At 34.9% G+C, this 26,185-nt stretch overlaps 1 protein-coding gene across 1 annotated transcript in view; it reads right to left on the reverse strand.

Moving 5' to 3' along the window:
• LOC115451334 overlaps nucleotides 1–25,554 on the reverse strand; it is an 87,198-nt gene extending 61,644 nt beyond the window's left edge. The window contains exon 1 of the mRNA XM_037444773.1: nucleotides 24,952–25,554. Within this exon, the coding sequence (XP_037300670.1) occupies nucleotides 24,952–25,009 (58 nt within the window). The 5' untranslated portion in view covers nucleotides 25,010–25,554. The remainder of the gene's footprint in view (nucleotides 1–24,951) is intronic.
• Between the last annotated feature and the right edge of the window lie 631 nt (nucleotides 25,555–26,185).

Here is a 26,185-nt window from a genome sequence, read left to right on the forward strand (position 1 = left end):
GGGTCTAATAGAATGTCGACTGACGAGAGATGATTACCCCTCGACAGTCGATACAATTATGCTGGTCTGTTGGAACCGGATATACACAGGCTGGTCCCAGAACGTTACACATTTACGCCACTATGGCGGATTTTAACACCTTGTGCACGGTGATCGCTATCCGACCGGATATAAAATATATCCTACCACCAGCAAAAGTATAGTAGCTGCACGGAACATGTAAGTCCTATACACAACGATGCAACCAATCGTGACAAACGTCTGCTTGAATGACGTCAAACTGACCAATCACAAGTGTGCTCACGACTCGTGCCTCCGTCCACAATAGAAAGGTATCAAATTTGATTTACTCGTCGAAATATTTGTCTACGAGACCGACTTCAATTATCGTTTATTAAAATAAAAAAAATGATTTCAACATTAACTTCTCTCCTCGGAATTTCATACTCAACGTCAAATCAAAACCAGGAAATGAGATTTACGCATGAGAAATTTTTTATTTGGTGCGGCGACGACTTGTTGACAGTAAAATACTGGTACGTATTATGTGTGTTGACTAAAATGTAATCCAATTATAATAATAGGATATTTGTGTCTACATTATCTCTCATCAGTCGAGTCTATTTGGATCCTAACTGCATAGTTATGTAAATAATTTTAATTGTTATTTAGAAATAATAATAATTATTCTTATACATTGTTTTCACATATCATAAGTCCAACTTTGTTCGTCAACGTGATAAATAAAGTATTTTATTTATTTATTTAACCTCTAACCATCAGGTGAAGCCGGTATAAATAAAGGCTTTAAAAATGGATATCTAAACTATCAGATTTATATCGGCTTGGTTTTTAAATCCAGAATCCAGTCTTATCGCAATCAAACTGCTATAACACATAGTTACTTCACGCAAAGGTAAGCCGTTACTTATAGTTATATATCAAGCCTGAAAAAATAACTAGCGATGTTATTACACTCTCTATTGTCCATTCTGTAAATCTAAGTCAGGCATATCTACACCTGTTAGTCTTTGACGCAACCGTGCCAAAACAGGGGTACATTTAAACCTGGGATTATTTACAATTTATTACTGTCAAGTACAAAAAGGTGGTGAAACGGACGAAGGAAAACAATTTAAATTACTGTTTTTTATATTTGTATTACGTTCTGTACTGTTATGTGGTTAGGATCAAATAATTACTGTCTCGTTTGTATCTAGAATACGTGGGCAAAGATGTGTAGAGGAAGAGATAGATAGCGTTTTGTACGGGCACAATATCTAATGAAAATGGAATCATGATCAAATGGAATATCGATTGCCAAGAGTCCGCAGGTTCAAATCCCAAGGGCACACCTCTGACTTTTTTAAAATCATGTGTGTATTCTTTGTGAATTTATCGTTCGCTTTAACGGTGAAGGAAAACATCGTAAGGAAACCTGCACATCTGAGAAGTTCTCTATAAATGTTTCGCTCGTTGTCTACGGCTTATATGTGCCATGCAGCTTCTATACATTTCCATTCAATTTGTACATACGCGACTGCGTCCATTACTCTTAGGACTTGTGCCTTTATTATAAACTAGCTTTTGCTCGCGGCTTCGCCTGCGTGAAGGAGCTTTCTGGGATAATTTTTTTTCCGAATTACTTGATATGTATCGTTATATTAAGACTGAATTGCACAATATCATTATAAATTGTAGCCTATGTATTATTTTGATGTATAACCAATATTACTATAAAATTTCATCCAAATCCGTTCAGTAGTTTTTTTGTGAAAGAGGAACAAACATACATCCATCCTCATAAACTTTCGCATTTATAATATTAGTAGGATGTGATTCGTTCGACAAATCTTGTTATAGCAATGCAGAATCGATAGACATTTCGTATGACAAATCTGCGATTCGTGACAACGATCGATGACGTTCCATTTCTTGTAACACTACCACAGATGCAATTGGGAATTCGCGTTCCCGAATGTGAGGATACAAAATGATCACAATATTTTATCTTCTGGGTAAAATAAGTTATCGATTAGGACCCGATCTAAGGATTTTCCGATTTGGTATTTTTTCCAGTCGTATGATATTTGAACGGTGAAGTTATATTCAATTATTTCTTTCATACGAAGGAAGCCGGGAGGAATAACTTGTAGCAAAGAGGCTGTTCAAAATAAGACAATTGTATTCCAACTAAACCACATTGCCTGTCAACAATTTAACGATATACCTTCGCGTTTAATTGTCATCCATTTGTAATGCCCTGTATACGAGCGAGAGGGTGCCTCTCACGTCATAGAAGTTTAACTGCCGCTTAGAGTGTAAACACATGATACGGGAGCGTTCGTGTTTTATAGCCGTCGGCAATATCAACAGCAGAGTTTTTCGCTTCAAACTTTACTAGATTATGCGCCTATTTTATAATGGAGTAATTATTTGTTTTGTTTTTTTGTGGCCGTTTATTCAAGTGTCTTTGTCTCGGAAAAAACAAAAGCTATGCTAATTTGAATTTCGAATTTGACAGTTTTGTGTTCATTCACCAGATTCAAATAGAGTATAATTCTTTCAAGAAGTGTTGTACCTACTTATGGACTTGTATGATTAATGGCTTGATATAAATCGAACAGAATCGTCCAATATCGCAAAAAGCATCGATAAAGATAATCTCGAACTCACCACAAACCTTACACAATTGAACAAAGGAACGACGAAAACAGGAAAACACCGCCATAAAATACCTTAGCAAGGATATTGTTATTTTTCACATGGAAATTCATTTATCACGAGTTAAAACGTGGTCATCAGTGTCCATTACTCGGACCTCGACATTAAACCCTCTAAATGCCAGGATACCTTCGGAAAATAATGGGCCGGACCTCACTTGAGAAAACCGCCGCGAACGTACGTTTAAGCGTAAAAAGCGTACGTGCGCGGGACATTTTAAAGGATAATATCTTGGGGTTTGCGGTAAGCACTTTATGTAGGAGAAATTCTGAAAATGTTTTAGTACGGATACTTTGACGTCGTACTGTGAGGGTAAATCGTTCTTTAAATTGTATTTTATATGTGTGCTTTTGAACTAAAATGAACTTATTTTAATAGATGACCTGATAAAGTTCGAAGGAACTCAGTGGATACAGGCTGCTTAACAGGTCGATCTGAAAGTCTTTAGGGAATGCTTATATTTAGTAGTGGACTTAATGTACCTGATGATGATGATGATAATGACCTACAGGCCGTAATAAGGTAGTTTCCGATGTTTGATTTAGTTTATTATTTTATATATGTTAGAACAGAAGATTATATGAAATTCTTTTGTAAAATAAGCATCAGAATTGGTTGAAAAATGAAGCACTTATTCATATTAGAAATATTGTTGTGAGCAAAAGTAGGGGCTTGGTAGGGTTATCGCGCTGTCATTTTCGCACCCACGCAACGTTATGGCCGGTGGCACTGGGTGACGTCACATTTCACTATTACTGTCATTTGACAGCTTCTTTTTCCACTAAATTTCAAAGTTTTATAACTTATTTGTTATTGCGTGGTTTTTGAAAATTCTTTTTCCGATAGGTTTTGAATGAAATACATGTTTGATAAATGTATTTAAAAAAAGTTGTCAACTACCGGAGCCGGCAATGTTTGTTCAAGGTTTTAATTTTAACTCCTTGAGAAATAACAACTGATCGTATAATATTAACAACTAACCATTACATCTCTCGTAATGTCCATAATTGTTTAATTTTTACGCAATTTCACTTGTCACTTGAGAAAGAAAATTAATTCCGCCATAAAAAGGTGACCGGAACATTTGTACCAATTAAGTCTTTCCTTCGGCAATTTTTAAAGACGTAAGAATTCTCGGAATGGAAATTCTGAACGCCTCCAGATTAGAGCCAATCAGACAGAAATAATATTCGTAATTCAATCGACTGTTACGAAATTAGCAATCTGGAAGCGAAGGTTTGCTTTCCGTTTGGAAGACTTACGATTTTTGTCTCGCTTAAAAATAAAAGGTATGACATTTACGTTTGTTATGATGGTATAGGTAATTTCATCAACGAAGACGCTTCCCACCACCTTTTGAGCAGGGTGTTGCGGGGTGTCGCGGGGTAAGGGGACTATGTGAAGGGAACTAAGGGAGGTGAGTGATTCAAGCACTTGCCCCGAAGCTATGCATCGTACTGTAATCGATTAAGGAAAATAGTGGGGCGCGTCTTCGTGGATAAAATAATCTATATATATAAAAGAAAGTGGTGTTAGTAAACTCAAGAACAGATGAACCGATTTGGCTGAAAATTGGTGGAGAGGTAGCTTAGAACCAGGAGACGGATATAGGATACTTTTTATCCCGTAGCCCACCGGAACGGAACGTGACATAAGACGTGGTATAAGAAAGCAAAATTTGTTATGGAGATAATATAAGACCCTGGGAAGGTTATAGGCTACTATCCCGGGAAAATATATAGTGGGACTTTTATCCAGGAAAAATCCTTCACGCGGGTGAAGCCGCAAGCAAAAACTAGTCTATTATAAAAATAAATTGTGTTAAATTTCGTCAGGTGTTTAACGTGCAGGTAAATAATTTACTTTGCATTAGGATTGGCTTAGTGTAATACCGACTTTTGAAATAAGTTGAGACGACGCCGCTCACCTGAACACGTAAACACTAGCAACACCATGCAAAACTTTGTATTACAAAGTTGTACTGTGCAGTTTGCTTGTTATTTTCAGACATAAGAAAGCCATAATATTAATAGTGGATGTAAGATGCTTTCAATTTATTCACAATGGTGCACAAAACTATGTATCTAGTCGCTTATACAGAGTGGAATTAAACGACTTTATTTAAGGTTATAGCTTAAGGTCCATTTTTCATACATTTTGTTTCACCTTTAATCTGGGTAACTAAACAAGTATTGACAAGTAAAGAATTTAAATTCACGTCTAGTTAGTGATTAGTTCTCGCAGTTGGAAGAAAAACGTAAAAATAATTAATATGCATGGATATTTCGGCCTTAAAATTTCGTCGTATTAAATTTTACCCAGATTAAAGGTGAAACAAAATGTATGAAAAATGGACCTGAAGCTATAAGCTTAAGTAATAATTAAATATTCTCATGTATCTTGACTTATCATAAGCGTAACTATGTTTGCCTACGTGATGAATAAAGCATTTTATAATATTTTCATTTATTTCACTGTTACTAAAACGTATGTACTCTGTCAACAATATACTCGTACAATAAATCTGCATTGCAAAATACAAAAAATATACAAGGCGGCATGAAGTAAATTACATGTCATAGAAAACGTCTGATATCTCTAATTGTTGTGATTTTTTGCTTTCTAAACGCTACAGAATTGTTTTAATATCTGCCAGATGTTGCTACCGACTTCACTCGCGTGAAAAAATTTCCCGCTACTATAGTCCCTAAAAAATGTATCCATGAATGCTGTCCGTTCGACGCCATTGCTATTTATACCAAATTCCATTATTTTCCATGGGAGCAAATTACCGGAACAAAAAGTAACCTATGTGTTAACCCAGGACATCTATCCGTGTGCTTATTTCATCCAAATCTGTTTAACTATTTCTACGTTACTTTTAACAACTGGCGACTGGTGGTAGGTCCCTCATATGTGAGAGTCCCCCTGGGTAGGTACGACCGCAATATCTATTTCTGCCGTCAAGCAACAGTGTGTAGTCACTCTTGTGTTTCTGTTTGTAGGACGTTATAGCCAGTGAAACTACTAGACATAGAGAGACTCATGTCTCAGGATGGCGAGCGCAGAGGAATACCAAACAATACTTTGTAATTGAAGGTGTTTCTACTGTTTGTGGGCGGTCGGTCCGTCGATCGCTTACCATAAGGCGAATGGCGGGCTCCACTCGTCATACAAAGCATTAAAAAAACATCCAAACAATTTCACAGATATTCGTATTTATAATATTACTAAGAAGTAATATTGACATATGTTTCAGGAAAACAGTACATTAAATTCCGTATAAGAGAGACGTGGTATCTAGTTTTAACATCAATCAGAATGAATTTCATACATTCTATAAAAACCCGGTTATGAGTCAATCTGACATGTGTGCCGCGTAGCTCTCAATGAAGTACCTTCCGTTACTGGGTCGCAAATCAATACAGATTTCATTTTATCTCTAGCTTTAAGTGATTTTAATGTCTGATATTTGTAATACGAAATGTTAAACTCAATAAGTTATGCTGTTGAAGAAGTTGATAAGTAGTTTATTTCTCCGTAATTAAGTAGTGCTTATGTTAACCGACTTCAAAAAAGGAGGAGGTTCTCAATGCGATTTTAATTTTTTTTATGTCATTCCCTTTCGTTTTCGTATCTAATATCTATAGATGTGAAATAATAATAACCGAATTTCGTAAGTCGATCGAATAAGCTTTGAACTTCATGATTATAATAATATTCGTAGCTACAAAAGTACTTGAAAAAATAAAAAGAAACATACAGAACATTATATTTTCTTTGCGTGAAGTAGAATAAATCCCTTTTATAAAGAAAAACTTTTTTGGTAAGTACACAAAAGTGTATAGGCGAATTGAAGTTTCGAATTTGTTCAGCTATTTATATAGGTGACTGTACATTAAAGCATAATGCAAACAGCCAACTTGTTGCCGGGAAATACTATACTGAAAAAACTGATGGTAATTGTAGAATCAATCATCAGTTTCCATTTCTCAGCACCTAGCTAACAGCGTCAGCACAACACAACACTCACGAATATAACTAATAATAATTCCAGAAGCCTGCACCATTATTAATATCGTAACAGACCTAACGTGATATCTTACAAAATATCTGCCCCAATACAAAATGTTTTATTCGAATTTGTTTTGTGGAATCCAAAGCGTATATTGGAATGCTTACTACCATCTAGAGTATCGATTTTATCCAGGTACGGTATTCAATAAAGTTTTTCTTGGTGAAACGTAGAATTTCAATCAAGCCACTATCTTTGTGCACGGTGCAGTTTCAACAAAGGAATAAGAATCATCTACGGATGGAAAAAATGAACTGGGATTACTTTGAAGAAACGCAATTTGTATTACTGAACTTGGACCTCGTTAGGGTAATGTCTGTCTAGGAAGTGTAAAACTCAATTAATTTGAAAGTTTTATAACCTGGGAAGTTGAGTGCATTAATCAGAGTGTCGATCAGGACTTGGGACAGTGCAGCTGTTGCACTGTCTGGTATATTGTCATGCTGTAATTGTTTCTGGCATGATGAAGTTAGTTCTGAACGACTTGGGTAATCGTCTTGAGTTTTATTATTCTTTGAAATTAAATTACTTTACGTGTTTTCTGTAAATTTTTTACTCCAGACGTTTCGAAGACAGCTGCCTTTATTTTACACCCGTCTGATCTTTCACCATTTCTTAGACTTTGTACCTTTAACTCTCCAGTTAGTCAAGCAGTATTTATTGATATAATAGCATTGTTAAGTCTTACATATATCAGATTTCGGTAATAATCTAGCGTGTTAACGTTTGTGGTGGTCCAAATATAATTTTGTTTATAAAAGTTTTTCGAGGTTGCTACAGTTTTTGAGCAGTCCTGACTCACGTCACACGAGTTTTAATAGAAATTTACTAGCATCTAGAACGTTGATCTACGAAAAATAACAATTATACAGATATGAAAGTTATGTACAAATAATCTGAAGCTACATAAGTATTTGTTGTTAAAGTTACCCGAAAATATCACACAGACCAAACACACTGAATTGTTATTGTTTCAATACCGCTATTGTTTTAACTTCCATGTATTGTATTTTTTCCAAGAAGAGCCCACAAGTCTCAAGTGCGTTCACTTATCGAGAGAAATGGTTCAGACGTATGCACTCAGATAGCTTCCAGACGTTCCAGCGCTAAAACGTTTCATTTTGAATCGAATGCAATCAAAGTAAGACTTCTCAACGGGTTGCGGATTTCCTCTAAAATCTAGAAAGAGTTTTAAATATTTACCCCCTTATCATTTATACTAAAGGTTTATACGGATGCGAGTTTAATACCCGCCGAAGACGCCCTTCTAAATGCAATATTGAGACAGGGTTTTATAGGGAATGTAAAGAAACAATTAGATAAGTACGCAAAAAGATGCTTTTTGAAAAACTGTCTTTAATTGTACATCATTTAAGAATAATACGAAACAGTTAAAAATTAAATACAAATCAAAATGTACACGTATAAAAAGAAAAGGAAACAGTAAAAAAATAATAACGAAAAAATGAATTTCGAAGGTATGTGAATTCTGGCAACCATTAGGTCAGCGTGGTGGACTAAGGCCTACCCATCAGTAGTAGAGGAGACCCGTGCTAAGTAGTAGGCAGTACAAAATACAAATTACTAATAACTAAAATCTTTACATATAATAAAATTTAACAGGCCGATGTCTGTACATTATATATGAATAAAAACTAATATGGAAAGTTTTTATTAGAGCAACAGAAGACAAAACAAAAGTTTTTAGAACTTTTGTCAGTATGTTTGTACATGCATCACGCAAAAATTATTGCATGGAATTTGATGCAGGTTTTACTGATGTATTGATAGAGATCAAATTTAAAATATAAGCTGCATTTTATCCTGCGATAATGAAAAGCGGGATTTTTATTCCAGAAAAACTTTATAACGCGAGCGGTGCCCTGACCACTGACTAGTAAGTTAAAAACAGTCATGAACTATTAATACTTACTACCCATATGCATGTGTATATAAATTGTTCATTACCTCGTAACAAGCCGTCAATAATTTGGTGCGTTTCAAAATGATACGGTTGGACAAATGGCAACACACTCAATGTTCGCAATCATTTGAATGCATCGTGAAACCTTTTTGATTGATTGGTTTTGAGTTTCCTCAATATAGTTCATAATTGATCGATTTGTCCTCTTATATGGTATATTGGCAGGTTATTATGACAATATTAAGTACTAAAATCAGCTATAGGAAGTCCATTGCGGACCACTGTTCTTCCCTGAAGGTTTTAAACACACACATCAAGCATTTATCACCGAAGGGGTATGCAGAGGTGCAACCAGGGCACCCACTTTTTGCGAAGTGTGTTCCGTCCCATGATGTGATAGGGGGCGAGCCTATCGTCATATCCATAGACTTTAGGTTTTCCAAATTAATAAACACTGGAAGATTTGAGAGTTGCTTCAATTAAATTCCTTAATGTAAAAATTAAAGTAACGCAATGTTGAAATGACCTATACTAATATTATAAAGAGAAAAGTTTGTAACCGTTTGTTTGTAAGGGCAAATCTCTTGAAGTACTGAACCGCTTTAGAAAATTATTTCACTAATAGGAAGCTAAATTACTCCTGAATGCTAGACCACTATTTATACGGAAAATATGTATTTCTGAAAAAGAAAATATCGCACTCTTAATAAAATAATGATCCATTCTAAAATTACCAATTTGTGGGAATCGTCAAACAACCAATTTTTGTTTGCAACCTTTTAGTTTTTACCCTTTTTTCATGCTATATGTTTAATTTTTAACCTATCTTTAATCAGCTCAATTTTATAGCAACTTCAAAAAAACGGTAGCAAACAAAAATTAGTTTTCTAACGACACAAATTAACAATTTTGAAATAGGACATTATTTTATTAAGAGTGGAATATGTATCACGCGAACGGAGCCGCGAACAAAAGTATTTATATATAATAAATAAGTTTTTAGGTTAATTATAAATTTAAGTAGTTTATTTGTAAGATAAAAATAGACATCCCTTACAATGTTTATTCGTTTTTTATAGAGCATAAATTTTATCTTAGAAAGTAAATTAGTTTTTTATGACGTCGCCAGCTTGAGATAGCTTCAAACCACTACTACGTGCCGGATAATATATCTTGTTTATCTTAGTTGTAAAGCTTTAGCTGAATTTAGTGGTACTCGTAAAGGGAATAGGGGTTTAGTGGGGATGTGGAAAGTTCTAGTCTCGGTTTTCGGGTCGGGAAAATTTTGAGTTTGAAAAGTTTTTTGTATCTTTAGCCTATTTTCTTATACTAGATTGTTGAGATTTTTGACTTCTTAGACTGTTAGTGCGATTGTAGAGCTAAGGTGTGGGGTTCGATTCCCGGGTTGGGTAGTGATATGGGTTTTCCTACTCAGTATTAGCCCGGAGTCTGGAATTTTTGTCTAATATGGCAGTAAGCTTGCCTTGTATTAAGAAATAATTTTCAAACTTAGTTCCTTAGTTCCAGAGTGACCCCTATATACTTTTGTACTTTATAATATTAGTATAGACAGTAATTTATACAATATAGCGGTTTATATTACATGTATAACAATAATACAATAAATTAAATTATTCATCATTGGATTGTTATAACGACGTTTGTTCCTAACCATATTATGCGAAGCTAAATTAACTTGAAAATAGCGCTACAAAATACGTATATTTTAATTGAATTACCAAGTGAACTAGGGCGAGCTATCACTTTTAAAGCTGGGGTTATATGTCTCATTATCATACGATTTTATGCGAATTATCGTATTGTTTAAATGTTGTATCGTATTAAGTATTGGAACGTAAAAAGAAAACATAAATTTCTTTTTTGTAATCAAAAATAAATCTGCATTCGTATTTGTGCCGTTCTTTTAAATAAGGTTATTGTTGTGAAAAAGTATACGCAACTGATTCATAAAAAGTATTTTTATTTTTATGTAATAAATACTACGGAAAAAAGTAAAAAAAAAATACTGTTATACTTTGCCTAGTTTATTTTTAATTATTATGGTATAAATTCTACACGGATGAAAAGAGAAAAAGAAAATTTGCAACTATAGTTCATATTATGCTATTCGAATTTCAAAGTAAAATGAGTGAAACAAAACTTACGCAATAATGATATCTTCTGTTTACAGGAATGTTAGACATAGAAATAAAACTATTTTTCGGATTTTATTGAGTTTTTTTTTTCAATAACTTAGTCCTCAGTCAAGTGATCAAGAAGGCTGCAAAGTTTTCAAAACGTCGGAAAAATCAGAATATAAAAGACCGCGATAAAATTCGAAAAATTATTTATTTCTACTTAAGCAATGTTAAAACTTCACTGACATGATGTGAACCGAGCTTAACATGTTTGACGTATTACATGCACTTCTTGCGTGAAAAATATTTTTCAACAGCAAAAATATTCAATAATCTTTCTCAAGATTCAAGCTAACAAGAAAATCGGTTGAACGATTTCGAGGGGAAACCTATTCCTATATAAGTCGATTTTAAAAGGTATATAGACTAATATTATAAAGTGGAAAGGTTTGTGAGGTTGTTGGTTTGTATGTTTGGGGGGGCTAATCTCTGGAACTACTAAACCGATTTTGATAATTTTTTCACTAATAGGAAGCTACATTACTTCTTAGTGCTATAGGCTTTATCCCGGAGAGCTAAGCGCTACTTTTCTCCCGGAAAAACTTTTACACGCAGGCGGAGTCAAAGGCAAAAGCTACTCTTATTACGGGGCGAGTAGTAAGCAGACGAAACTGACATCTATATTCATTTCCTTAACATGATGTAATAATCTAATAGCGTTGCCTGCCACAAAGGACAATGCCCAAAACCAGGCTATCTTTGCGTCAGTCATGCGTCTTAACCAAATATCCACGAAAAATCATCATTTTAATTATTACTTCATTTGTATTTATTTCAGTCATAAGCGAATGGGGGTTTAAAAGATATGGAAATAAATGTTGTTTAATTGTTGCAAATGAAACACCGGATAATGTACTGCCATTATGGCGAATTGTTACCAATTCATAACAAATTCCCTTTTGAATGGAATAAAAAGTAAATATTAAGTACAATAAATATGCCCGTACTTGAATCTATAATATATGTATTAAATATATTATTCATCTCAAATATATTGTCATAAAATAATATATTTTACTTAATAATTATGACCAAACTCCAAATAGCTGGTAAAAAAAAGAGAAAATATTAATTGTTCCAAAAACAAACAAAAGGCGACTTGTACTTGCATTGACAGAAATACAATAGTCAGCTAAAACATGTCTGGACTTTATTTTTAATTAATTAATATATGGGTACAGATTTTTATTACACTGGCAACTGAAATTAATGACATTTTGACACTTCAGATTTGTTTGAATGTTAAATCATTAAAATATTTTATCTTACTCAAGATCGGAGTGTTTTTCTTATGTATTTTAATGTTGAGTCGAAAAATCCTCTGTTAAAAACAACGTGTATAATATGCGTTTCGAACTTTGAGACGGAAGGCTTTTAGTAAGCAACACAATGTCGTCTAGAGCCTAGACCCAGGACAGTTAATCGAGACGGCATATCCCGGCGGTGTATTGACTGCACCTTTGCGGCGCCACAGCAACGACAAGTATATTCCTTGGACGAGCTGTCTAGTTTGTAAGTTATGTAGATTATTATTAACATACCCACAATGTGGGAAATATTTTGCCAAAGTTAAAAATGACAGTTTAACAATAATCATAATCTGAACATGTTTACTCAACTTCTACATTATATTTTAGGTTTCAAGGCTGGAATGAGTTTATGCTGCCTGCTGGAGGTCAGCTAATAGAGTTCACAGACAACAACATGACATGACCCGACCGGCGCTGCAAGAAGTCATTCACTCACTTCAGGAGTATATATAAACGTGCTGCAGCTATATTAAATTCTTGTTTTTATTTTGGGATGCCAAGAATATATACCTCTATTAAATATATACATCTATATAAAAATATGCATCGGATTTCGTATTTCTGGCTGTATTTTTCTTTCCCTATGATAATTAACTATTAGCCTAATAAGGCTGTGAAGTAAGTTCCTGGGCTCGATTTCCAGGCCAAGCAACATTTTATTTCGGTATTTTTAGCATAAGTTGCCTGGGATCGGAATCCTGCAAATGGTTGGCGTCAGGCATAAGGCCGGTCATAAAAACTAAGCTGAATCTATTCTATAATATGTGTTGACGCCATATTGGAGTGAGATAATGGTAGGTGGAAATAAGGATTAGGTAATCCATGTAATAGAATAAGTCGTAAGTCAGAAAAATATATACACAAAAGGTCAAGTAACATATTTATGCTCCGTGAAAAAACTAATATTCCGCCATACTATGTTGAAGTTTTATTGGAGTTTCGTCTTATCAGGTATGTTAGTATCTATCAGTTCTTATGAGGGCAATTGAAGTTAGGTGAAAAGACCGTCCACTAATCGCTTATAGCAATAACAAGTAGGTACTGCAATATTGAACTTAATCAGGCACGTAGGTACTTTCTACCTTACATTATTGCAGTCCATACTTAACCTCAAAATAACCGCGCTATAAAAAGTCTGATTACTCCGAACTCCCATCGAATATCGAATTGTTTTCAATTTGTATAAAAATTAGGATATATTCCCTATAGTTTTGTGAAGGTTTTGTACAGACGCAAGCGTAGCCCAACTCTCATACAAAAATGGGCATTCTCCTTTAATCTTGGTCAACTTTTGTTTTTATGAAATAACTGGTGAACGAATTTTGATAACATTTTACACACAAATAGATCACGTTCTGGATTATTTTTTGTAGGTGAAACCGCGGAACTTTTGTACTGAATACTAGACGCGAGCTATACTACTGAGAAGGTTAAGGCCTTAGTCCACCATGCTGGTCTAGTGCGGATAAGTTGCCTTCACACACCCTCAAAATTCCTATAGAGAACTTTCAGGTATGCAGGTCCCTCACGATGTTTCCTTCGCTGTTAAAGCAAATAATAATTCACAAAGAATACACACATCATTTTAGAAAAGTCAGAGGTGTGTGCTTTTTAAACATGCGGAACTTCGTCTCAGCAGTCCATTCTATTCCAATAGTCTATCGTACCATGTATTCAACAGTTCCAACAACAAATACCTTTCTTTGTGTCTTATCAGTCCCAAAAACCTGACGTTAATATTTTATATTCCCACTAGACGAATCGCAAACGTTAGCAACAAAGCAAACTATTTATGCATATTTGTATTAATATTCTAATCGGGTTTACGACAGTCGTAAACCTTGTCGGTAGCAATAACCACTCAATTCTATTAGTGCGAACGTTCTGGAAACCCCTTCTTACTTGATTACATGTGAACATTATTGAAATGTCAACATATTCCATCATGTCGGATGGTGTGGACAAGGCGCCGCGTAGACTGACAAATATTATCATCTTCTTAATCCTGCTAATATTATAAATGCAAAAGTTTGTGAGGATGTATGTATGTTTGTTCATCTTTCACGAAAAAACTACTAAACTGATTTGCATGAAACTTTACAGTAATATCGGCTATACATCAGAATAGCACATAGGCTACAATGTACAATGATTTTGTTTAATTCGGTCATAATATAACGATACATATCAAGTAAGATGGAAAAAATATGTATCCCAGAAAACTCCTTCACGTGAGCAAAGCCGCCAGCAAAATCTAGTATTGTTTTAAATGTGATAGTTTGTGATAATATGTGGATGTTTGTTAGGAGTAAATGCAGAAACCGCTGAAGGGATCTGGAAGGAATTTGGCACACGGATAGACCATGTAACTATTAATGGATAAAAACATAGACTACTTTTTATCCTGGTAATTTGCTCTCGTAGGAATTGTTTAAATATATTATATTTTTTACGTAGATAGCGTCATTCCGATGGAGCAATGGATCGCTACAATGACTTAGAAAATTTTGAATTGTGAAATGCTTTAACGCGAGCAAAACTTTGCTAGTGCACTATACATAACGTCTTTAAGCCCGTCATAGTGGCCCACGTAATTGTGTGTTCCGGGATCAGCCTGTGTATTCGATTCCAACAGGCGGGCATAATTGTATCGACTGCCTAGAGGTAATCATCTCTCGTCAATCGACATTTTTTGGTCCCCACTCTACTTACCATCAGGTGCAGCGGGGTCACTTGGCCGTGCAACAATCCCTAGTTTTATTTTATTTTACTTTATTCAATCAGGTACATGAATAATGCAAACACATAGTTTTTACATAGGATTTTAATTCATAGCATTTACTAGTCTTACAAGGCAAATCAGTAGAAATCGTATGACCCTTTACCACCTATACCTATATCGCTAAAGGCCACATAACACTAGCTATTGTCACAACACATTTGAACTCCTGCCAATAATTGCAGAACTAAAGCAGGATTGCTGTTTTGCGGCAGACTGCCGTGCAGCGATGTAAGGTGACTTGTCAGCGTAGAATTGGGTAGGCTGAATAATTCTGATAATTTACGCTCAGCTGTATAAGCGTTTAGTGATGACACCGTGTTAATGTATATGAGTAGTTAATTTTGATCAAACGCTTAATTCGCTGGGTTAATATTACAAGGACCAAGGATGTTAAATTTTTTGCTTGAAATATATAGAACATTATTCAATGTCTTGCAGAAAAAATACAATAAAATGCAAAAGTTAAAAATGAAAATCTTTATTTAAATATAAGAAAGGTACAGAAAAATATACCAGAGATTCTCAAATAACCGGCAAGATAAATACAGGGGAACCATGAATTGTTTTTACAAATTTTTACCAACAGGAAAAAAAATCTTATTTTTCTTACATAAGTAAAAATTTACGTAAGATCTTGTAGTAACCAGAGAATGTTTTGGGTAATATTAAACGCTCTTATGCATATTAATTCAACAGCTTAATGGTTAAAATAATTTGCCTTTACTAATACAATTGTAATTTTTGTAAGCTATAATATTTTCTATTCAGTCTTGCGAATATATAATTGTGTTTTTTATCTACAATTTAATAATGAGACGAGCGAGCCACTCGCCTGGTGGCACGCATCACTACTGCTCATAAAAGAGCATAACAAAAAATACAAAGCAACAAAATATACAAAGCACTGACACTACTTGTAATTCTAAGATATTGTCCACCCTCATAATGCCCAATTTACATTAGCAACAATATCCTGGCAACAATATATGTATAATTCTTAACGACTTACCGCAAAAGCGGAAGTTCAAAACCTATAAACCTATCAGACTCTAGCTTAAACATTTCCAATACTGGTGAAGAAATAAAACAAAGCCGTTAACAATCTTTTTCCACTTCCAGTTAACTTTTCTATTACACAACCGTTTTATCGTCGAGCAAAACGGACGATACGACATCAAAAGCCCTCGAGTTTCAACGCAATCCAATAACAATAAAAAAACGTCAATAAAAACGTGTATTATTTATTGAAGACTTCCTCACGTTGGAATGGATTCCGACGTCGCGAATCCAACTAACGATTCATCCAACTGATTTATGGTAAGGAGGTGGATTTATGGGTTCGCCCGGTCAGCGACATACTGCTTTTATATCAGCACTAAATTTCGCTAATACATGGAATTATTTTTTTCGGCTTTCCCGTGTTTGATCCCGGCTTTGATCTTTCGCTTTGTTCTATGGCTTTGCCGACCTTTTTGCTTGCGGTTTTAAATGTTGGTTTATTTTTTTGTGTTGAATGCCTATTGTTTGATCAATTTTTATTGTTTATACTTATGGATAGGAGATTTTTATTGAATGAAGTGTAAATGTCGTTTATTTGATGCTTGATTACCCACAAAAAGTAGGCCAACACTGCTTATAGCTTTGTTTTCGAAGTTTAAATCAAAATTAAATTTAGTCGTTTGTAGTAATTAGTATAATGTTATTTGTAAGTGTATGTAAAAATATTTGCCAAATTCAGATTTTTAAAATTATTATTATTGACTTCACAATTTTTTTTGGATATAATCTCCAATACCCTAATCAAATAAAAATTAAATCTAAAACCTTGATTAATGAAATAAAAAAGTAATAGTAGATTTCCAAAGAATAATTTAAAAGGATCCTGCATTTTTAATTTAACTTCTATTTTATGTAATTTAGTTGTGACGTCGAGACGTATCACTAAATAAACGATGAAAGCTTTTTAACGATAAATAAAGATTGACAAATGACAGAAAAAAAGAGACTTAACGCCGAAAATGTATTAGAAAAGCGTTTTTAACGTCGTAAAAAGCACGCAAATTCTAGAGAAACGTGACACACGATCAGCACCGTTAGTGGTGAAATATTAAAGCCGGTTTTTGTTCAGCAAAATATAATAGAAAGAAAGAAAGAAAGAAAAGAGCACAAAATACAGCTATAACACATCAAGTATTGTTTTTAAAAGACAATTAGATTAATGTGCCAACAATGGACTACTCATTAATATCAACTTTATTACAAGAGTAACCAAAGCAATTGACAAGACTGAAAAACGATCACTTGTTTGACTAAATATATAAATAGAAAACATATTAAAAATATCTTATTAACAAAGGAGCTTAAATACATTATTTTAAATATTACATTAGCACTTTAACAGTTGGAAAGCGAAATTGTTATTTTATACTTTCAACTTTTATCACCTGTTTTGTCTAGTTACTTGTATAGACTGAGATGTTTTTGATTCTATTTTTAAATCGTTATGTGGTTTTTATCACGAGTTGTCAAGGGGTTGACCACCTTTTTACAAAATTGGACTACCTAACGGAAATAAATAAATTCCCAATATTTTTTGTTATTTTGAGTGCGGCTACTTTTTATCCTAGGACAGTCAATTTTAGACATACTAGTCTGTGTGCCGCATTCCGTCAGTTCAGTAGATTCTGCACTTACTAACAAACTTAGGCAATTCTTATGCGCGCTGTCTCCACACCGAATACATGTCATTGCACGGAGGGATATTTGCCGCGGTCCTAGGCACACAATCCAGTGTATATACCTCATAGTTGCCAATTCATATTGAAGCTTATGAGGGCTCGCGAACATTTTCTGGCCTTATCCCCTCCTGCCATCCTAATAGGATTCCTTCTCCTTTCTCCACACTTCCTTCCCGAGATGTCCCCTCCCAACTTTTCTTTAGGGCCCTGCAGCCACTATTCCAGGGGATTGCAGTATCCCATTCACAGGTTTCTCCCGGTGTTGACTACTCTGATACAAAAAAAGCTTGCCAACTTTTGCACTTATAATATTGATGCTAGTCATCCTTAACGGTAATGTGTATCGCCTGTGTCACATTCTGATTGATGGATACACGGGTGCCTTTCATGCTATAGTAGCTAAAAAGTGAGAACGAGTCTCAGCTTGTATTGAAACCAAAAGAAATTAACTGAAGTTTTTGCTGTATTCGGTAATTTGTCGTATAGCACTTTCAGTTATAAAGTAGCGGCGACAGCCTAGTTTGGAGTGGAACAGACTGCCGAGACAATTGTCTGCAGGTTTAAATCTAAGAATTCGCGCCTATGACTTTTCTGAGATTATGTGAGTATTCTTTGTGAATTATCGCTTGCTTTAACGGTATAGGTTAAATATTGTGAGAATTTGAACACCTGAGTAGTTTTCTATAATAATATTGAATGTTATATAAGAATATGAAGTTTGCCAATCCGCACTAGGCCAGCGTGGTGGACTAAGACCTAATCCCTCGCAGTTTAGTGTATTACCATATACTGGTTACAGGAAAATAAAACAAAATGTAAAAATTTTCGAAAATATGCGAAACGCAATTTACATTGTAAACGGTTTTATTTTTAGCAGAAAAATCAGGAGCTTTCGAAATCAGTCCCTATCGCTTGCAAAAAATATAGATTCAAGAATATCTCTGAAGTATAGAAAAGAGAAGATATTTTGATATTCCATTACGATAAAACGATAGGGTATGGTCTGCATAAAATCTGAGTTAATTCTTGTATAAGAAACTTACTTCTGGTACGGATAGCAAAATAAGTCAGAAGTGAATCGATGTATTATATTCTATGTATGAAAAGAAGTTTTTGCCAAACATAAAAACCTTTTATATAAAAGAGCAACTGCCGTGAGCATGACGTTTTTAAACACACACTTTTGCGCGGTCAAGCTAGAATACAGGCTTGACTGTGTTGTTTTTCGTTACATCTGTGGATCATCATTAGCGATTGAAAATATCTCCAGTTTGTATTGTCTCTTACTTAAGGTAATAATTCAAAAATATACTACTGCACATAAAATGCGCGGTCGCACAATTTTTACACAATATGTTAAAAAAAACATATTAGTATAATTAATAAAAAAAAACATCATGCTATATTTCTAGCCTGTTAATGCGTGAGTATTGACTGTTAGTGCGTTGCCATGACTACTGACGTAGTTTATTCACAGACACTACACTCGCGCAACATTTCAATGTGTTGTAAGTCCTTTGTTATAATCTATACATGTAATAGAATTGTTACAGGCCGATGTCTGTACATTTTATTGAAGTATAACTAATATGAGTGCGTCTTTATTAAAAGAATAGAAGCCAAATACATTTTGAAGATGTTTTGACTGTCAGTATGTTTGTAATTGCATCATTTAATAACTACTGCATGAAATTAAATGTAGTTATCACCAATGTATTGCTAGAAATCTAACTTAAAATATAAGCTTAATTTTAAACCGGAAATACATTTTCACGCGGGTGAAGCCACGAGCACACGCTAGTCTAGAAGTTTATTTATTACTCACTGTACGTATCATTCTATTTAGGTCTGGTTAAAATAGGACTAAACACTTTACCAAATGTTACGTTTTGTTACTAACATTTTAATACAATTACGTACATATTATTCGCCACTCAAACCATTAGCTAAAACAACATAACAACGTAAAGCTAGCCGGGCAATCCGATACATTTAAAATAAAATCCGAAACAACGGATTTACAAATACAAACTAATTTTGTTGGAGCTATCGAAACACAATTTATAGAGAATAAAATATTGTTTTGTTGTACAAATATTTTTGCAAAGTTTTGTTTATGTGAAAGCCTTGTTGCTGCAATCATCATTGACAATTGATATCTACGTGAAATGATTAAGTAATGTTCGTTGGAGTTGCGAGGTACGATATTTTATATTATATTGCGATTTATCAGACCGATTCTAGCCCGAAAGATATGACCGCAATTTTAGCACCAAATTTTTATATTTGTTTATGGTAGGGGACTCATTTTTCAACATTTACTTAAATTTGATCAGTAAAATAAATCATAACCTGACGGAAAAAAACTGACGGCTCGCCCCCTATCACATCATGGGACGGAATATACACGGCGGAAAGGGGGTGCACCAGTTACTCTTCTTATCCTTTCGGGGATAAAAGGCTTGAGTATGTGTGCGGATATCCGTAAAAAAATCAATTGATCAACTTTATTTATATAATTACATTAGCTTTATTTTATCCATTTTTTAGTTTCGCGGGGAACGTTCAGAGGTCTCCAAACACTGAAGAACGCTGTCAGCTTCGATGGCCTATATTAGCATGAAGCCTACCTTCCATGCTACCACAATTGAACTTTATTTATATAATTACATTAGCTTCATTTTATCCATTTTTTTGGTTTAGCGAGGAGTGCTCAGAAGTCTCCACACACTGAACAACGCTGTCAGCTTCGATGGCTGATATTAGCATGAAGCCTACCTTCCACGCTACCACAATTGAACTTTATTTATATAATTACATTAGCTTCATTTTATCCCTTTTTTGGTTTCGCGGGTAGTGCTTAAAACTCCGCGCACCGAAGAACGCTCTCAGCGTCGAGAGCAGCTTGAGGTTTACCGTCCACGTTGCCGTCGATCCCAGAGGTCACCATAAACTATAGGCAGACGGGCTCCTGCCACACGCCCGCGAGCCCCTTATGGCCCCAATTAGTCGCCTTTTATGACAGACAGGAGACACCGTGGTGGAATTCTCCAAACGCACCCAATCCACAGGGCGGAGTTTCATTTTATCGTACGAATTACTTTTATCTGATGATCAAAATAAATTGGCCCTTAATTGTATGGAAGCGATGTACACTTTAAATGGCACTATTTTCGCCTTCTTGGTCTATTGGCTGGCCTTTGATCTGGGACATCATAGTTTTAATTCCCAGAATGAGCAAAATTTTGTACGAGTTTTCTAACTTGATTGACTCGGGATTGAGGCTTGAAGGCAAACTCGACAGACGTTGTCCCGTCTTAACTATGAATTTGCAGCGCGCATTCTGTCAATCGCTGTCAGCTATTTCAAACAATTGACAGTTATATAAAATTAATATTTTCGTTAAGTTTTCTTAAATTTTCAAATTTTCCGCGCAAATTTTTGAATTTTTATTTCATAAGAACCTTCTCCTGACAATAACAAACACAACACTAAAAAAATAATGAAATCAGTCCATCCGTTCACACGTGATGCGATGACCAAGGGAAATAGGGATTCATTTTTATATATTTAGATAATAATGGACTATAGAACGTAATTAAATCGTTTCTACCAATAAAAAATCTGTTGCGCCGACCCTACCACACTGGGATAAGAGTATGTAGAAAACAATTAAATACAACGTGCATTTTCCAACCTTAGATTTATGGAAATTTTGTTACTTTACATTCTACTCATTAATATTAAATTATATAAAACGTTAAGTCTAAAGTAGGGGACGTGTATGTAGAAAGTTCCATAGTTCATTTATTATTAACCTCGACGCGAAATCAGATTAAACGGGAGCATTAGGGGTCCATTAAAGATAATACGATAAATTTGCGCTCCGCCGATGATATAATCTGGGTGTTCTAGCTGTTTTTGGTCTCAAACTCTAATAAAATCTGTTAAGCCGTCCTTGGGTGCGTGGGGGCTTCGGAGTCCCCCCCTCTCTCCCTAAAAAAAACAGCAACAACTTAGACCCTAGTTGAAGAAAGCCCGCAGTCTCTAATGCGCCGAAGACGGCCACCGCGAAGTTTTAGTTGATAGGCTTTGCATATCGTGTATAATATAGCGTTAAGGACTCAGCCCGGCGGTCTCCTGACGTTATTTCCCCGGACAACGCAATCTCTAAGGCACGGTGATCCCAACATACCCGATCAGTCACCCCACATGAAGAATGGACGGTAGTAATAAGATACTTTCTCCGCGAAACCTAAAAACAAAATAATTACTTTTTGATATTGCTGTTATTGTGTGGTTGTTTTTGGATAGGTCAAAATTATATTCTGATAAATAAGACTTAAGTGGCGTAAGTAGCAGTGGCAAAAGGTGATTTTTTTAAACGGAACCCGATACAACATATAGGAACTAATAAAAGAACTCGATACAACATATAGGTAATATGCAATGCAGTCTGCAAATCATTTTAATGATAATTAGATTCTACATAAAAGGAAGCCGGTAGGAATCGGTTTATATGGATCCCTCGCTACTGGTAATTAGTTGTGTTACAGTACGACTGGAGATAAGGCAATGTATTGGGTTTTTGTAGTCAGGGTTACGCCGGAGTCTGGAATCTGTGCCCGATATGGCGATAGGCTCGCCCCCTATCACATCATGAGACGGAATACACACGGCGGAAAGTGGGTGATAAAATGTGTGAGCGTGTGTAATGTGTATGATAAATTTATAGATGAATTTTAACAAAAATACATAGTGTGCTTGATTAAATTTGTTATAGCACTTTTTGGCTTTAGCCGTACGTCAAATTGAAGCATTAAGTTTTTATCTATTTGGAAATGTTTATTTGTATAAGCTATAAAGCGTCGTGTCTTTCAATTTGTCGAATTTGTCACACCTTTATTCCTGTAATATTTTAAATGATTTTTCTTTGGCGTTGATGATCAAATCATCTGTTTTGTTCCTTTTGACCCTCCTTTACAAATGCATTTATTACAGAAAAAGAAAAGTTGTACTGCACAAATATAATTTTGTTTTAAATGAATAAAGTCATATAGAAACACAGCAAAGTGACCCCAATGCATCTGATAGCAAGTGAAGTGAGCTGTAACAGAATGTCGACTGACAGATGATTACCCTTCGACAGTCGACACAATTATGCCGGCCTGTTGGAACCGAATATACAGAAGCTACCAGGTCTTTTGAATTCTTTTTTATTATCCACAATTATATTCGTAACTCTTTTTACGCTGTTTTCTTATTTAACGAGGGATCTCGTTGTTAACTTCTATCGCAATCTTGTGGTACCTCATTACAGTTTCGGTATTCATTTGTGTTATTTACGTAATTCCCGTACGTTTCTTTATGAAAGTATACCCTTGGGCGTTGTATTAAATTAGGAAGAGTGTCTCGCGAAAACATCTTCATTGTTTACTTTGATAAGTTTTATGTTCGCAGAAATTATTTAACTGGATATTAATATTATTTCGTCTGTCCTAGCTTCGTTTTTGTTTAAACGAAACCGTAATTTAATAATGTTATGAAGAGATCGGATTCTTAACTTTTCCAAATGAGAATGTAATTGATTTAAAAAAAGTGATGTCAAAATTGTGGCGTGAGGAGTTTACTTAATTTTTGTGAATCCATTATAAATTTCAAGAGTTAACTAGAAAAATAAAGAAGAAAACAGTGTTAACAAACTTTCTGTTCTTTAAGGATCTCCTAATTTCGATCACATAGAAAAACACCAAACATATTCCTTTCCATAGCTCGCTGAACTACAATACTTTCCACCTAACAAATATTACTAGCAATGATAAAATATCCAAATCAAACATACTATTAAACTGTTTGTTCTACATATCTACTTTGCCATTATTGCGATATGCTTTCAGTCTCTTTCCTTAATAAGACTGACAAAGCAATAACAATGTTTATGAAGCATAGTAAGTGTGTTTGTTCCTTGAAGATGTGGCTTTTTTCATTTGCAGACTACGAAAATAAAGTAATAAGCGAATGAGTTTCGGCAGTGTGTTTTACATAAGAATGAATATGTGACCTTATTCAGTATGTTTTAGAATACTATCTGACCTATCTGTAAGGATATACATAGGTATCTGACTTTATGATTCTTTGGCATTCAAGTATTACGCAGTTGTCAAAGTTAATTGTATTTTATTTCAAGGTTTGCCTTTGGCCTCTTGGCTGAGAATTTGAATTACTATGCTGTTATGTTAACATATTGAAATAGAATTTCCATATATTATTGATAATTATAATTAAATGTGATTATATAAACTTCAAATTAGAATAAGACGTTTATGAATGAGCGATAGAGTTTATTTTTCATTGGTTTATAAAATAATCATCCATCCACATTCACTAAGACGCGCCACACTACTTTCTCTGACCTCTTACAGTATGCGTGAACAGCATGAGTGCACACGCACACTACGATGGATAGCATCGAGGCCACTCAGACACACAGCAACACCCCTACTCAAAAAGTGATGGTGCGTATCTTTCTGGATGAAATAATATAACATACATAACATCACGCATTTTATCCCCGAAGGGGTATGCAGAGGCGCAACTAGGGCACCCACTTTTCGCCAAGTATGTTCCGTCCCATGATGTGATAGGGGGCGAGCCTATCGCCATATCGGGCACAAATTCCAGACTCCGGGCTGATACTGAGCAGAAAAAACCCAAATATCACTTTGCCCGACCCGGGATTCGAACCCAGGACCTCAGAGCGCTATTGTACCGGACATGCAATACAACTACGCCACCGAGGCAGTCAGTGGATGAAATAACCTATACACATTTCTATCATTGTGTGTTGCAACAAACTTACCGATCATCTAAGTCGCCTGTGAACGCATCATAGTGGACCAATAAGTACTTATATTTATTTTAAAAGTGACCCCACTATATATGGTGGTAAGCAGAGTGGAGCCCAGATATAGTATCGACTGACGTGAGACGATTATCCCTTGCCAGTCGACACAATTATGCCGGTTTATTGGATATACATAGACTGATCCTTGCACGCGACGCACTTACGTGGGCCACTATGGGTTTTAACACCTTCTTTACGGTGTTCGCTATCCGAGCGGATATATATAACCTACCACCAGCAAATGAATACTAAATACTATAATACTAATGTCTTTAATAACCTAGTAAATGACTTACCCATAAACAGAAGCGCAGTGAACATCAACAGCATCTGAAGTAGCGACATCATGATCATATGCCTTCAGTCTTCTTCCTATACTTCGCGATCAGTTGCAACTCATTGTACATTTTAAGTTTTATTAAATACCACTTCATTTATTTTCACTTCTGTATGGTTAATCACATTCGCGTTCACATTTGTGATCGGATTATTTTTGTTTTATGTTTGAATTTTATTTTTGCTGTTGCAATTGACTCGTTATATTTTACGTTGTGTGTAAGGAAAACTATTATCAGTTTCTATTGTGTCTGTTATTTATTTTTATCAGCATTTTCCACGATTTTCTTTTCCAATACATTTAATTATAGCCACGTCTAAATCCTAAGTCAATTTCTAACACAACATTCGATCGACACTTCATTTCAATTTTGGAATTAATAATTCACGTAAATACTTCCATAGTACTGTCGGTTTCATTACGATCGAATTATTTTATAATTAAACTTGTACGATTCGAAATTTAAATCCAATTCGTTTTTATCAACAATTTCAGTATCGTATAATATCGTTTTAATTTCCAATCAGCACTACTTAATGTTTCGAACGCCGCGCCAGTCCAAGTTCTCCTGAAACAAAATGAAATAATTTGATCAAATGTTTCATATTGGTTAAGGATTTACGGACTCGATATTTTGCACGATTCTTGGATGCTCTCCAGATTTGGAGGTGTTTTACATGCATGGGTCACGGCATGTCTGTAATGTATGTAGGCATTATGATGTTTGCAACGATAGTGTTATCCGTTGAAAATTTGATCCAATTTCTGTTTGCTTAGAATGTGGCAAAAAATGATTCCGTGCCGTTTTATTGTGATTGGTTGAGAGCCTAACACGTGACTGGCGCATTGGTCTCTCGACCAATCACAAACATCAAAATTAAACATCGACTTACGAGTCGAGTTTTTTTGGGACATTCGAAAGGTAGGAGTTGTTATGACGTATTGTTATTATAAAGCGATAATTTAGTTAGTCTTATCTTTCAGACTTTTTTAGGGTTCCGTACTTCAAAAAGAACGCCTATACGATCACTTTGTTGTTCATTTCTGTTTGTCAAGGCATTTATATCGAATACTCTGATCTATGGTCTCTTTCAGCTATGAATAAATGACACTATCAGTCGAAGTGATAAAAAAATTACGCATAATTTGTGATTTCACAAAGGAATCAAAACCTATACTTTCCGTTGACCTAG

The sequence above is a fragment of the Manduca sexta genome, chromosome 5 (assembly GCF_014839805.1).
Source record: "Manduca sexta isolate Smith_Timp_Sample1 chromosome 5, JHU_Msex_v1.0, whole genome shotgun sequence".
NCBI classification, from domain to species: domain Eukaryota; kingdom Metazoa; phylum Arthropoda; class Insecta; order Lepidoptera; family Sphingidae; genus Manduca; species Manduca sexta.